General features: G+C 38.9%; 1 protein-coding gene across 1 annotated transcript in view; it reads right to left on the bottom strand.

Moving 5' to 3' along the window:
* The window catches only part of CLSTN2 (calsyntenin 2), a 715,214-nt gene that overhangs the window by 396,705 nt on the left and 301,607 nt on the right, over positions 1-16,902 (bottom strand). Inside the window, exon 2 of the mRNA XM_060242174.1 lies at positions 8,620-8,742. Within this exon, the coding sequence (XP_060098157.1) occupies positions 8,620-8,742 (123 nt within the window). The remainder of the gene's footprint in view (positions 1-8,619; positions 8,743-16,902) is intronic.

The raw sequence follows: 16,902 nt of genomic DNA, 5'->3' as shown, positions 1-16,902 counted from the left end.
CTCTGCAGAAGCAAAATCATCTTGGCTACTCATAGATAAACAAACTACTCTATTTGTGGTGAAATTCCTGGCAGCTGTCATTAAGCTACATAATAACTAATTATACGTTAGTATGTGGGATGTGGGTCTGCTGTTTACAAGTTTGGTTGTAAAAACTTTAAGAAGTAAAGTAAAATAAAGCTCCAGAGTGCCTCAAGGCAGAGTAACTCAAGGCAGGATTACCTTGCTATTTAATATAGGTCTCCCTTGCCTCTGAATGGTTGCAACAGATTAAATTCATAGACAGTTTTGACTCTAGTTTTTTTTTTCCCAAAGTGCTACTCATTGGTAAGGGATGTAATTGAATTTTTTAGTTTGGTCCAGCACAAGTCAGAAGACTGGTAAGTAGATGTGTATGCTTGGAGATGCTCGAGTATCCACTGGTTCAGCTCCCAGGCTAAATGCAGTTTGCAACCAGAGAGCCAGTTTATCAACATGTTACAAGACACACCGTGGCCCCTTTCATATTACTGTTCTAAACCAGATGTTATCCATTGTTGGCCCAATTCTGAGAAAAGTAATATAGGGATGATTTTATATAGCAAATTTCATTGCGTTAATGAGTTGCCTCTGAAGTGATCTGGCCATTTCAAACTGCTGTGCTTTCTCCCCATCCTTTTTCACTGTGCTGTCTTCCTTGAACTTTTTTTCTCAATGTCTCTCTGCTGCTACAGTACATAGCGTGGCAGAATTTATTTTAAGTTGGCCCTTTTTATGATCTTAAACATACTCTTTATGAAATTGGCTACAAGAACTCTTTCTGAAAGTAGCCATGCTCTTAGAAAATGAGCACTAAGCCCTTCAAACACCTTAGAAGCCTCTATATTTCTCTATGATTTTTTGGCTGCAGTTATGAACTTGGCCACCATAGTTGTTGTTGTTGTTGTTATTAGCTTATTTATATTCTGCCCATTCCACCATCGGGGCTCAGGGCAGACCACAACATAAATAAAATCACATTAAAACCATATATTAATAAAAGCAATTACAATTATTCCATAAACAAATAGCTCAGCGGAACAATTTTGATGAGATGGTGCAGCTGGACAGTGCAGCGAGTCAGCACAGTAGGATATACAGTAGGGGAGGCTGACCAATATAGTGGGCAGATGCCCACCGCCTCGCCTGAAGACCTGGCAGAACAGTTCTAAGCTATTCAGCACCATCATGCAGTCATATTGCTAACAGAGCAGCAGAATAGAAAAAAAACCCTAGGGTAAAGTTGAGAGTATTCTGGGGACAGGAATCTACTTATTTGGTATGTCAAGAAACAAGATGGAGGAAGCAGCCATGTATAAGTCCCAGAAAGTAGGTGAAAGGGAGAGGGCAATCAGGGCTCTGATTGTTTATTTGACTGTAAAATTGTTTACATCAAAAATGCAGCTGAAGAGATGCTATCAGATAAGGTAGAAACAAGTGATGTCAGTGCTCTGGGGAAAAGGGTTTTAAAACCCTGGACTTTTGAGCAAAAGGAGCTGACTGTATGAGAGGCAGGACCTCTTTGTCAGTCCAGCCAAGAAATTAACAATCCTTGTTAATTTCTGTTTGGAACCTCAAACATAGAGAAAATGCTCAGATTTAGAATCTAGAGCATAGCATCTACTAGGGACTTGGGACTCAGATTTAAATGGGAAAATGTGACTAATAGGGGGAACTCCCTGTTGGGATATATATTTTCACAATGCTCTCTGCTTTATTGTATGCTATGCTTTATGATCAATTGAATTCTAACTATGTAACTGTTTTCTGTTTTTTCTATCCATATATTTTAAACTTTCTGTCTAAAGGAACTGTATGAGCAACTGTACTAATATAATCTCTTGTTTTGCCTTTCTAACTATATTTTTCTAACTCTGTCTAAAAGAGAAATTTAGAGTATAATAAACTGTTTTGCTTTTCCAAACTGGGAGTCTAATAAAGTTTATCTATGAAGTCTTAAAACTTATTAGTGAGTATGCATTAGCCTTCTGATAACTGCAGGTTGTTTTGGTAACTGCAGGTTTTGATTTTGATTTTCTGTTGTTGGGGGTACAATAGAAATCCCCCAACATATGGTTATTGGCTTTTTGTGCCTATGTATTATCTGACACACAGCCTGATCAAATTTATTTATTAATTCATTTATACCCTGCATCATTCTACTCTCTTCCATTTTATCCTTACAACAACCATATGAGGTAGATTAGGCTGAGAATGTGTGACACTCAGCAACCTTCCTCTGTAGAGTGAAGATTCAAATCTGGGTCTCCCAGATCCTAGCCTGATACTCTGAGCACTATGAATAATTGGATCTCCCTTTATCACTTTGTGGTCACCACCTATCTAGCTTCAGTTGACCTGAGAACACATAGCAGAGCCCCTGAAAATCACCATACAGGTCACATGGGTTTATATCAGAGCAGGTGATCCTTAAGGTATGCTGGTCCCAAGCAATATAGAGCTTTAAAGAGCTTTGGAGATGAATTATCAGCACACTGAATTGAGTCTTGGAGCAAACTGAAAGTAAATGCAGATGGAACAGTACAGGAACAATATGGTTTCTAGCTCCAGTCACCATCCAGACTGCAACATTCTATACCAGCTGTAGCTTCTAGACAGTCTTCAAAGGCAGTCTCATACAGTGTATATTGCCATAATCTAATCTAGATGTTACCAAGGGCATGCACCACAGTGGCAAGATTTTTTTTTTTAAACCAAGGAAAGGTTATATTTTGGTTACCAGCCAAAGCTGGTGGAAGGAACCCTAGCAACTGCTTCTTATCCAACAGGAGGGCCAAGTCCAGTGGCATCCCCAGGCTACAAACCTACTCCTTTAGGGGAAATACTGCATCCAGAGCAGGAGACACCGCAATTCTTGTGTCCTTCCAGTCATCAGTAGCAACTCCATCTTGTTGAGATTATGTTTTAGTTTATTGACCCTTATCCATTCCCAAACTGCCTGGAGGCACCCATTCAAGGTTTCCATGGCTTCCCTGAGATCTGTTGGAAGCTACAGAGATAAATTATATAAAACTGAAAGATTATGCCAAGTGCTGTCAGCATTTACTGTTTTATTTCATTGAAAGATTTATTTGGTCATTATATATTAGTTTTGTTGTTTTTTAACACACACGCACATGCAAACATACACACACAGACAGACAGAAAGAGAGAGAGAGAGAGAACTACTTTGTTTTAATTAAAGAAAAAACCACATCAGTTTTTAGACTGAATAAACTATTTGTACCAAGCTTAATTTAGGGATTGGGTATATTTTTCAGATGTGTTGCTAAATCGTTCTCTAATCCTAAAATCTAAAGTAGCCCCGTGGTTAGGATTAATCAAATCTGATCATCTGAGATCCCCATACCTGATTAATATCTCCAGATTTAACATCAGATCATCCTTCACAGCTCTCCACTTTCAGACTATGCAAACAACTCTGTTAACTAGTCGATATCCCCACATCCCAACAGAACAATGTTTTTGCATTTGTGAGTCACCTATGCTAGAGAACCTCTCCCCCCCCCCATTATATTCTTTCCTGTCCACTCTGCAATACCCCCAGAATTAAATTTCTGTCTGGAGTACTAACCTCCTTAAAAGCACATTCAGAAACTGCAAAGATTATATTTCTGTTATCTGACAATGATGCTAGTGTGTCCTATAGAGTCTCTTTGTTTGTCCTGGCAGCTAAGAAGATAAGAACAAGAGTAATATCAAATGCTGTAACTTCTTGAGGTTGGCCTTTCTGGGGAACTTTTAAGGTGTTAATTGGAAACTTTGTTGTTCAGGTTCTGTTTTGTAATGACCAATGGCTATACACAATAATTTTTTTGACTGATTGACACCAGCTGAGATTTTTTATAGATTTATAGCCCCAGACTATGACCAGCAAGTTGGAGGCTTTGTGAGCTGACCCATATTGAGTGGTACAGAAATTGGAAAGCAACAATTACTTGATTCAAGATGTGCATACAAAATCCCAGGTCATCCACATCAACCTTTGCAAACAATAACAAGTAAAGGGAAAGCATTTAAAGAGATTTATATTCCTTGCTTTTACTCACTGAGGGACACCACCACCATGGCATGCCTCAGTGAGCGAAGGGAAAGCAGTTAAAGAGACCAACATGCCTTACCTTCACTTGCTGAGGCACGCCATCATGCCTCAGTGAGTGAAGGGAAGGCATTCAAAAATGCTGCCCCTTCCGTGGAAGCTTCCCCAACTCACAAAAACCAACAAACCACAAACCAGTTCAGGAAACTGAAAAGTTCCTGGGGGTTCATGGTTTGTGGTCCATTTTCGTGGTTCATGCCTATTCCAAATGCTTGGATGCTAAAGTGGGCCTTGAGCTTGCAGGATTTCAGCTTTGAAATCACTCATATCCAGGGAAGCCAGAACATTATGCTGCTATAAGAACCTCCTCCATCTCACTTAGTAGATTTAGACTATGACCTGCAATTGCTAGAGATGTAGACAACACTGATTTGTGGCCTTCCTATCAAAGCTAAGGTTGGTGCCATGTAACATCTAACTCTGGAGGTAGGTAACTAAAGCTAGAGGTTTTTTTAAATTTTCTATTCTGTATGATTTCTGAGTAATTTGTTGGCAATAAAATTTCCCTATTATCTTTTAAATAAAAGTAATAGTATTTTATAAATAAAGTCTGGATCTTGTGTACGCTTGCACTGGGAGCCCACAGGGTTAGCTCAGGCTTCATTGACAAGTATCTAAAAAAAACATTTCAGTACAGACTACCTATAGGAAAATGTCTATCTTAAATCAGCTGAAAATGAGCCTCAGCTTCCAGAACAATTTTCTTGCATCTTTAAAGAAGATTAATGAAATTAGCATCTTCAGTACATACTTTGTCCCATTTTTCTTGTACTTATTTGTGATGGCTATTTTTCCAGTGTAGAAAGGATATTGTAATAATCTAATTAGATTGTGCCAGGCAATTCTCCATAGTCTGTGTCCTTGAGAAAGGGCATAGTGATCAAGGCACATATTACTACAGCTGTATTATCTCTGAAATCTTAATGCATCTGATCCAAGTTCAGATGCATTAAGTCTTTAAAACCATCTAAATGTTTCACTTTCCTATAGCAAATCTATAGATTCATTTGCAAGCCTTCAAGGGACTGGATTATTTTAACTGAAGGAAGTTTTAATTTAGCATACACATTCTGTGTTACTAACACTGGCAGCAGTTCCATAATATAACCCATCCATGAAGAAGGTTGTTGCCTGAAGAAATCCAAGACAAAATACAAATATTAATCTCTATGGTATCTATGGTCACCATTTGCTCGCTTCTAGTTGGCAAACTCCTGTTTTAAGTCTCCACTTTATCACCCTGGGGAAATAAGGAAGAGTTTTTAAAAAGCTCTGATATAAAGATTATAGAGAATGGAGGCCAGTTTAGACCATCACCATTGTCTTAAAGGTCATTGTACTCCGGCCCGCTCCATTCACTGTGAAACTACAGATAAAAGGAGGTAGGCTCACCCTCATTGACCCTGGCTACCAGGGGTACCATGATTTCCACTTTCTCTCATCTTTTGGTGGCACAGTTCCCAATGAAGGGAAGTAAAGTGATGCAGTTAGCATGGAAAATGCTGATGCTAGCATCATCCCTCTTTTCCTGGGCACTGCCACCAAGGAGGCACTGAGCCTATCAGCCTATGCACTGCAGCCTGCCTGGCACTACTACAGCCAGAGTGCTTCACCATCATTTGGTCTTACTGGTGTTAGCTGGTCCATGTGGTCACAGTCCTCCCAAAGAGGTGGTACATGCGTGCCATTGCAGTGGCCTCCCTGTCCTCTTCTCCTGGGCTAAGTGTTTTGCTGTTTGGGCTGAGCCCCTTACAGCCAGACACTGTATCCAAGTATCAATTCTGATCATGATCACTGCAGCATGGGTGGAAGAGGGACTTCTGCCTTCCCTGCATGCTGTTTTTCCAACCAATATGGCATTGGCATTTGTTACTAACATGCCTCCTGTTTTATAGTCATTTTAGGTTGGAAAATTTGAGTGGGGGGAATGCAGGAGCCCTTCATCCCCCCCATGCTGGAGTAGTCTTGACCAGAATCAGCCAGTCCCCCACAGGTGTTTCAGGACTCTACTAAATAGAAGCACATTCCTGGGATGTATTTGGTGATAGCAGCCTGTCTCTTTCAGCCCTTATATTAATGACATTAGATCTCTGAAAAGATAACTCTTCAACCTTTAAGGAAACAGTAAGGCACTGATAAATATTACAAATGTCCAGTGTGGTTTCTTGTTAAAAACGGTTTTGAGAGTTAGAATATATACTGGAATATATTTTAGTTGGCTAACTGAAAGGATTCATGACTGATTACAACATGAACTCACAACGGTAAATAATTTTATTGTTGTTCTTACAACATGCAAACAAAACTCTTATAATAAGTAACTGTGGAAGAAGTTGTAAGTTATTTATTCAAGTTACAAGCTATGCTTTTGGAACCAGGAAATTTTGTAGACACATGAAATGTGGTCATGACAAAAATCAATGAAAAAAACCCAGATATGTTTCATTTGTTTATACTGGAGATATACTTACACCATGTTTCTCCATAATACTTTACTATATAATGATATCCAGCAGAGAATCAATAAAAGGGATGATACAAGAGATATTTAAGTTATAATGAATAAAGATAAGCAGTCTCAGCAATTAACTGAAGACAAATGAAAATTCCACATTGTTACTTTCCTACAGCAACAATGAAAAGAGAATGAGATAAACACTGGAGGGTAACAAGGATAATGGTAGCTATACCATTAATAATCTACAACACATTAATAATAAGATAATGTATTCTCAGACCTCCAATGGTTGGTAAAAACACATACATACAAGGTTAAGGACAGAGTTAGCATTTTAAGTGTAGAGGGAAATGATTTTTGAATACACATTTGCTGCATTGTGAAACATTTGTTTTCAGGGCACAAAGCCTGTATCCAAACCACTCATAAAATATTACTTCTGTCTTCACTCTAGAATACAAAAATAATTGCTATTTTACAATTATCCATGTACAGAATTACTTCAAGAACAAATTAGTTTGTGATCAAATAGATGGGTCCAAAAGGCAGGGGCTAGGATAATAGTGTCTTAAATGAGCTTCCTTTATGCTCCTCCTCCCCTGCCATGCATAAACCTGCTGAATACACCAACAATCTGTAGGCTGCCAGCAAATTCCATACCCTTGCTAGGTGCAGTCCTTAGTGCTGACAGCTTCCTAGAGTAAGAATCTAGAGTTTTATAAACACAGTGAGCAGTTCTGTTAGAACTTTTTAGGGGGGGGGGGGCGTTTGAAATATATGTCTTTGCTAGGGTTGCAAAGTCCCCAGCTTCCCGCAGCGGGGGACTCTTTTGCATGCGCAAAGCACATGTGCGATGCAGTGATGTCACCCAGAAGTGACATCATCAAAATGTGGGGTTGCTCTAGGCGTTTCCGGGAAAACTCTATGGTTTTCCTGGATGCTCTAGCCATTTGGGAGGTTAAAACTCTATGGTACCTATGCACCATAGAGTTTTTACCTCCCAAATAGCTAGAGCATCCGGGAAAACCATAGAGTTTTCCTGGAAACACCTATAGCAGCCCCACATGGGCGCCATCATTTTTATGACATCACTTCTGGGTGATATCATTGTGCCAGCGACATTGGGGGAGGTTCCCCTCGCCAGCCCAATGTGGGCTGGCAGGTTGGGAACCTCCCAGGCAGGAAAACTTCCACCCGGACCTGGGGATTGGCAGCCCTAGTCTTTGCCAGATAGGATGCAGAATCTTAAAACAAAAAGCTGTTGATATACCAGTTATAAAACTAAACTATGCAATCTCAGATATAATGCTTATACTTTACAGATATGTACCCTTTCTTAAAATTATATTCTTTTGAAATGCTCATCTCAGTCAGTGTTTCATTTTACCTTTTAAGTTTGTAAGTGAATAAACAACATGAAATGCAAAAGCACCACTCTAGACCAAAGATCATAATGTTGACAATTAACTGTATTTGTAAAATCATAGAATCATAGAGTTGGAAGTTTCTGTTGTTGGATTTTTTTTATTTAAAAGAAATATTATCAGAAATTTTGCACCCTTCATTAAATTTGTTTTCAAGGCACAAAGCCTGTGGTCAAACCTTCATTAAATTTCATGCCCTGATCTGACTCTTTAAAAATGCCTAAACGTATTATCATATTAAACAGGATGCAAGTGCCCGACAAATGTTCCTTAAGTAGTTCACCAACTGCTTATCAGCAAATGAACAAGTTGATAATTGATAATTCACATTAAGCAAACTCCAGTTTATGCACCATAAAATATCTCTGAAAAATTGCAATCAGTACAAAAATTACTATTTTTTTTCTTAATAGGAAATGCATGTCAATTCAAAAACATGCCTAATTTCCAGGCCTGTGGACCAAGTTTGATGGTTCTGCAAATGTAACACTGAAACATAGTTGGTTGATGATATTTGAAATGGAAATAGATTTCCTACTGTTCACTCAGTGAGATTTACACAAAATTGATGAAGATATTCATCTTCTATAATTTCCTACCTGCATAGGGAATAGGGGCATCCTTATCCAAAGCAACAAGTGGGGGATCCAAAATGACTGTATCGTTGTTTTCAGTAATAACTCCATGGTAAGAGGTTTCAATCCATGGCTTGTGTTTGTTCACTAAAGAAAACAAAAACAGATTTTATTAATTTTATTAATAATTTTGCCCAGTTGACTGTGTTTTTTAAAAAAAATGAAAAGTCAGTTTTATTTATTACTAAGTAATTATGGAACAACAGATTATCCTAAAGTTAACAACAAGAATAATTGATTGATAACCATAATCATGGAGTGATTTTATAAAATCACTGATTCTTCCTTCCCACTGAAGTCCTTGTGGTTCTCCCTAAAATGGAATGAGGAATTTGCGCAAGCGATAGTAGAGGCAAACGCATTTAATTTTAGATAACTGATTAACATTTACTGATAAAATTAATAAAAGCACCTTTAGAACAAAAAAAGAGAGGAGAAACTTCATTGAAAAGCACAAGTATTCATTCAGTCTCTAAATGAATTACTGGGTACACTTCAAGAAACCATCTGCAGATTTCCTCTTAAGAATGTATTATACTGCTACATTCAATAGATACCAACAAAGTTTTATCCAGAATGTAAGTTTTCATGTGCATGCTCACTTCATCAGACAATTAAATGGGGTGCAGTGAGCAGTGCTACATATAGCTGGTGGACAGTACATATGCTAAACCCATCTTCCACTATATTCTAATGCATTCTTTTTTGTATTGGCAAACTATAATGTACACTGCATGTTAAAAAGTAAATTAGGTGGACAGAAACACCTCTGAGAAAAACATGTTCTCAATTTAACCCAGTCTTGAGGAGCAATAGATCAATTAACAGAGTCTACATTGTGACACTCTAACCATCATTCTCCAGTTCTAACGCTTTGTTGCCTTTGTTTATGTTTATGTTTAATTTGATTTATACCCCGCCCTCCCCGCCAAGTTGTTGTTGTCCCACATGATGCTACTCAGACCAAACTTGGTGCACTTTCAATTTGTTAATTTCAACATTTTCCCTGGAGTCTAACATTGTAGTGCTTTACATGCTTAAGCACTGACCACGACCTATATGTAGCACTGCTCATTGTACCACATTTAATTGTCTTATGAAGTAAGCATACACATGAAAACTTACATTCTGAACAAAACTTTGTTGGTCATAAAGGACTCCAACTTTGTTCTATTGCTTCAGACCAACATGGCTGCCCACCTGGATCTACATTCAATAGATGTCTCCAACCTTGTGCTGACAATCTTTCTCATATATTTACATAGAACTCTCCTCATCCAAATTTCTCCTCATTTTAATACTGTGAAATAGACAATGGACCATAGACGAAAACAGAGACAAATTGACAGAGTGGGATTAGATCAGGTTTGTCAGTTTCCTGCCCCCAGCTCCTTTTTCCCACCACTGCTCCTATGGCTGGAGAGAGAAAGAAAATGTACAGTATGTCACAGAAGTGAGTACACCCCCTCACATTTTGTAAATATTTAAATATATCTTTTCATGTGACAACACTGAAGAAATGACACTTGGCTACAATGTAAAGTAGTAAGTCTACTGCTTGTATAACGGTGTAAATGTGCTGTCCCCTCAAAATGCTGGCACTGGGGAGCTACAGTTCATTGAGGGAACCATGAATGCCAACATGTACTGTGACATACTGAAGCAGAGCACGATTCCCTCCCTTCAGAGACTGGGCCGCAGGGAAGTATTCCAACATGATAATGACCCCGAACACACCTCCAAAACAACCACTCCCCTGCTAAAGAAACTGAGGGTAAAGGTGATGGATTAGCCAAGCAAGTCTCCAGACCTAAACGCTATTGAGCACCTGTGGGGCATCCTGAAACAGAAGGTGGAGGTGTGCAAGGTCTCTAACATCCACCAGCTACGTGACATTGTCATGGAGGAGTGGAGGAGGACTCCAGTGGCAACCTGTGAAGCTCTGGTGAACTCTATGCCCAAGAGGGTTAAGGCAGTGCTGGAAAATAATGGTGACCACACAAAATATTGACACTTTGGGCCCCATTTGGACATTATCACTTAGGGGTGTACTCACTTTTGTTGTCAGCAGTTTAGACATTAATGGCTGTGTGTTGCGTAATTTTGAGGGGACAGCACATTTACACTGTTGTACAAGCTGTAGACTCACTACTTTACATTGTAGCCAAGTGTCATTTCTTCAGTGTTGTCGCATGAAAAGATATACTTAAATATTTACAAAATGTGAGGGGGTGTACTTACTTCTGTGACATACTGTAAAACATTAATGGGCAACAGTATATCATAATTCCCAGAGAAAACCCAGAGGAAACATCAGTTGACTCTAGGAATAGTCAGAAACTCAATTTTTCTCTCCTGGAAGTGATGTCACATCGTCACCTGACAGTGCCATCTATCTTAAAACAAAAAGCTGTTGATATGCCAGTTATAAAACTATACTATGCTGATTCACACTCACAGTGGCTGTATGTTTTCAAATTGGGTTTTTTCGCACACCCAAGCACTCATCTGAGACCCCATTTCTGCAGATAAATTATCCATTCAGAGGAAATCCACAGCTATTAAACAAAAATTAAACATGCTTTTGTCAAAGTTCCCAATTTCATCAGATGTCACTTGAGGCAAAACCATACCGGTAGACCTATCCATACCAATCATAGCAAATTCACAGTTACACTTTTCAGAACTGATATACGTGATGACCACATGTGACATAGTGTCTTACTAAAAGTTCTGAAGTTTTCATGGATTGTATAATACAATTTTCTTTCTTTTATGCATCTTTTCATTTTTCAAGAGCAATTTTGAAGGCTATTTTTCCTACAGTACATCAGTGAATTTCAAAACTGAACTGTCATACACCTTAAATGGTTTAGTCTTTATTGAGCATTCTGTGACCTTCCCCCCCAGCATTATACTCTGAAAATAATGTCTTATCTTCACCCTTCTTCTCCACCAGATTCAGTTCCTCTAACTTTTTGAGTAATATACATAATTGTAGTCTATTTGCATAGAAATAAGGATTGAATACTTTTTACCAATGCAGACTATAGCTGAGCAAGGATTTTTCTGTTCCTTCCTATTACTTGAATGTAATTTCTAAGCAATACTATTGCTCATAAGAAGAAACATGCAGTTGACATTCAAGTGGCACAAGTTCTGTGAAGTAGGCATGACTTCCTAATACCAATATTAGTAATGTCTCCTTTAATGGTGTTATCAAAATTATCCATGGAAACAAATGCAAGTTTAAAAATATTACCCTAGCAACAAGGGAAAGGAAAGGTCCCCTGTGCAAGCACCAGTTGTTTCCAACTCTGGGGTGATGCTGCTTTCACAACGTTTTCACGGCAGACCTTTTTACGGGGTGGTTTGCCATTGACTTCCCCGGTCATTACACTTTCCCCCCAGCAAGCTGGGTGCTCGTTTTACTGACCTCTGAAGGATGGAAGGTTGAGTCAACCTCAAGCCAGCTACCTGAACCAGCTTCCACTGGAATTGAACTCAGGTCGTGAGCAAAAACATGGGCCCTATTAAGCATGTTCACAAGAAGAATTCTTATTGCAGTTCTTCCATTATTCTTTTTAATTCAACTGAGTAGGAAGATCATCATGTTATCCAAGAGCCAGAAGCAATGTGGTTTTTGAAAGTTAATTAAAAGCTGCATAGACCAAATATATCTCCTTGCAAACAGGTCTGCTCTGGATAACCCACCTGAGTGTATACCATTGTATATATAATGCAGTACTTGCTAGCAGCAAGGAAAGGTCTAGGCTAGCATCACTGACAACATCACTTCCAGATTGCAGTGGAAGTGACATCTTCACATCACTGGTGACACAGGAGGCTTTGGCATTTGGGCAAAAACTCTATCATAAAAGCTATATTTATCAAAGAGTTTTTGCTTGAATGCAAGAGTATCTCACATTGTCAGCAACATGATGATGTGACTTCTAGTGCAATCTGGCAGTGATGTCAGTACACTAACATAGGTTTCTCCTTGCTGCAGAAAAGTCTCTCCAGTGGCCTGCTGATTGGCAGTGAGGGGATGATGATGATATTGAATTTATATCCCACCCTATACTCAGCATCTCAGAGTCTCAGAGTGGTCACAATCTCCTTTTACCTTCCCCCCTTCATAATAGATATCCTGTGAGGTAGGTGAGGCTGAGAGAGCTCTTACAGCAGCTGCCCTTTCAAGGACAACTCCTTCAAGAGCTATGGCTAACGCAAGGGCATTCCAGCAACTTCAAGTGGAGGAGTGGGGAATCAAACCCAGTTCTCCCAGATAAGAGTCTGCACAGTTAATCACTACACCAAACTGGATGGGACCTGGGGAGAGGGCTTGGAAGCTCTAAGCTCTATACATCTTATTTATGTAATTTATATGCATGTAATAAGTTAAATCATCATTCTAGGAGGAGATTTTTCACAATTTAACTATTTTTTAAAAAGGAATTCTGCATATAATACATTTGAAATATAAAAGGTTAATCACCTCTCCTGTTACTCTTATTTTCTGTTACTCTTATTTGCTTTTCTGTTCAAGGTAAGAAAATGAAAAACATACCTCCCAGAAGTCTCTTAATATTAAATTGCCACAAAAGTGTCCTCTTTATTAGAAGAAAAGCTAAGAGAAATAAAGATAATGAAATGAAGCATTTGACTTTCGGGGTGGGAAAGCTCTCTAGAGTTTGTATAGACAAACTTCTGTATTTTACAGCTTCTTTCCCTCAAAGACTCAATTCCTGAACTCCCCCAATACTGTGTACAGCCTTAACAATTATTACTGTTTGGGTTCTAGTTTAGCTCTGATACTGGCATGCTGAGGGTAAACAAGAACATGAACTAAATACAAATACAGGCTGGAAAACGAAAACTTTCCCCTTAAAGTTCCTTCTGTGTATGTGTGTGTGTGTATATAAACGTCATTTTTAAAAATGATTTTATGTATTGAAGGAGGAGGAGGAGTTGGTTTTATACCCTGCCCTTCACTCAGATTCTTAGAGTGGCTTACAATCTTCTTCCCTGCCTCTCTCCACAACAGATACCTGTGAGGTAGGTGGGGCTGAGAGAGCTCTGACTGAGAACTGCCCTGGTGAGAACAGTTCTTAGAGAACTGACTGACTGAAGGTCACTTAGCTGGCCAAATGTGGAGGAGTGGGGAATCAAAGTTTGTGACTTGCCTTGAGCAGGTTGCTGAAGAAGTGATACCTTTTTTGAACAGAAGGGGGTGCTATCGACAGGAGAGGGGAGTATGAGCATGTGATGTCATTAGGACTGGCAAGATTGCCTCAGTAGACTGTTAGAATAGAAGGTGTGAGGAAGAAGGCTCAGAGCTTCACTGTAGGCCAGAACACAGAGGGTGTTGTGGAACAAGGCCCTGGAGTGTGACCATTGCTGTAAGGATCTCCCAGCAATAAAAGTGATACAAGATACAGGCAGTGGTATGGTTGTTTTCATTAAAACAACCATTGTATTTGACAGTATCTTGCTTCTGCAAGCTTTTTGAATCTCCCAGATTCTTAAAACAACCTCCTATCACTATTAAAATATTCTACCATCAGCTTGATAGGCTTGAACTCAGTAGAGTTTCTGAGGACTTGCCTGGAGCTCTCTCACTGTTATCTATTTATTTATTTTATTTGGAAAATTTTTAAGCTCTCTCTCCAGGGAACCTGCTTGAGCCAGCTTACAAAATGAAACATTTCAAAGTTATTCATTAAAGGAAGGAGCTGAGGGAAGCAATTTTAAAAATTACTTTATAGATGTATTTATGGGTTGGGTTAGGATTGTATTTCAAGAGGAAATTAAAATTGATTCAGCTTTTTGTATCAATAAGAGGTGTTTTAATAGGATGAACCAACTTAAAGGTGTGCTGGTTAAATTCCATGATGTTGGAGTATTCAAAGAAAATTTCCAATTGGTAACAGGACAGCAAGTACATTTTTTTTCCAGATGTACTTCAAGAAAGAAGAAATTTTCAATTTCTAACAAAAAAACCAACAGCAACACAGTTTAATTTGGATTACTGAGGGTCTTCCTATTTAAATTAATAATTAGATAGACAGAGGTCTATATAATTAAAACTATAGAGAAGACAACCCCCCCCCCCTATTTTCTTACTGGAAACAGACAGTGAAGAAGAGGAAGTAGATGCAAAATCACTGAATGAGGTACACAGCAAAGAGGATGAGTAATCAATAGAAAAGCTTCTATTGCCTTTACATTTAAAATAATTAAGGACTCCCCAAAGGGAAGAAATTAATAGTTAAGTTTGGGGAGCTGGACTTTTTTTATTATTAGAGATAGATATGATTAAGCTTAGATGTTCCTCCAAGTGGTAGCTAAAAAGCCAAATGTGATTTTGGGCTGAATCAACAGAAACATTTTGTCCAGATCACTCTGCTCTTTTTAGACCTCACCTAGTTCTAGAGTATTGTGGTCAGTTTTGGACAACAAATATTAAGAAGGATATAGACAAGCTAGAACATGTCCAGAGGAGGGAAATGAAGTTGGTGAGGAGTCTGGAGGCCTACAAGCAAAGTCTGAAGGAGCTGGGTATGTTCAGCCTGGAGAGGAGATGACTGAGAGATTACATGATCACCATCTTTATGTATTAAAAGGGATGTTATATTGAGGATGTTGCCTCAGAAGGTCAGACCAGAGCCAACAAACTGAAATTAAATCAAAAGAGTTTTTGACTAAATATTAGGAAGAACTTCCTGACAGATCCTCAGTGGAATGGGCTTCATTAGAAGGTGGTGGGCTCTCCTTCTTTGGAGGTTTTTAAATAGAGGCTAGATGGCCATCTGACAGCAATGCTGATTCTGTGATCTTTGGCAGATCATGAGAGGGAAGACAGGAAGTTGTCATCGCCCTTTCTTTCACACCCAAGGAAATGCTTATCACCACTTAGAGGTTAGAAAGCAATTTATCTCCAGGCCAGTTTGACTAGGGATCTTGGAGGTTTTTTGCCATCTTATGGTCAAGGAACAGGGATCGCTGTGTATGTGTGGAGGTGGAGATATTTGTGAATTCCCTGAATTGTGCAGGGAATTGAACTACATGACCCTGGAGATCCCTTCCAACCCCATGATTCTATGATCTGTGAATATTAAGCAGAGTTAAAGTTATAATAAAAAAGAATGGATATTCTTTTATTCAGGAAACACAATGTGAAAGTAAAGGCTGAAAGATATTTATCTTTAATATTTCAAGGACAGATATTTCATGCTTCTTTTACAAAGAAATTCAGAGGGGTACTGATTGTTTTTGGTAATAGAGTACAGATATGTGTGGAATCAGTAATTAAGGACCCAGAGGGGAGGTATTTATCTGTTATGAGAAAGCTGAATGCTGTTAAGTTGTCATTTGGGTTGATATATGCCCCAGGTTCTGGACAACAGAATTTCCTGATACATCTTGTTGAGGAGGTTGAAGAACTGTTAGAGGGTGAAGTCTTTATTGTAGGGGATTTTAACAGTATCTTTGACCAGGGGCTTGACACCTCTGGGGAAGAGTTTAAGGAGTAATCTATTCTCCAGACATTTCAGAGACTAGACAAAAGAGAAGAGGCATCTTATATTTTCTGCTATTTCAATCCAACATTTTCTATTCCCATGCTGTGAAATCTTATTCCCAAATAGATTATATTTTGGTTGCATTGAGTCTTTTGCAAACATGCCAATCATGCTCTACTTAAGGCTAATCTACCACTGGAAAAAGATGTAATATGAATATGATTCTTTTAGCAAATAGGTTCAGTAATTATTAAATTCAAGGAGGAAATAGTGCAGTTTTAAAAGATTAATAATATAGGGAATATTGGTTATAGCATACTCTGGGAAGCCTTTAAGTCATAAATGAAGGCTCTCTTGAGTTCACAACAGGTCTAATGGTTTAAGTAGGAAAAAGAAGAGGAGGAGGAGGAGGAGGAGAACAAAGCACACAAACAAACAAACTTAAAACATGCAAGCTAGTTAAGGGGAAATCAGGGAGGAGAGGGGAGACAGCAATTTTGGGGAAGACTATAGTCACCAGTCTAGATGAAAGAGGTCTGCAGAAGCAGCAGAAACAACTAATCTGCCTGGGAGAGGCAGCGCCTTGCAAGGGGAAGCAGCTTTGGAGTGAGGTCATGCTGCCTCTTTTGTCCGCTTGGGTTCCAGGTGGGCAGAAGGGGCAGCAGAGCTGCTCTTCTCTGCTCTGAGGCTGGGGAGGCAGTTTCAGAGCGAGACTGCTCTGCCT

This window comes from Heteronotia binoei, chromosome 6, assembly GCF_032191835.1.
Source record: "Heteronotia binoei isolate CCM8104 ecotype False Entrance Well chromosome 6, APGP_CSIRO_Hbin_v1, whole genome shotgun sequence".
NCBI classification, from domain to species: Eukaryota; Metazoa; Chordata; class Lepidosauria; order Squamata; family Gekkonidae; genus Heteronotia; species Heteronotia binoei.
Note: the sequence above shows the minus strand (reverse complement) of the source record. Positions and strands in the feature narration are given on the sequence as shown.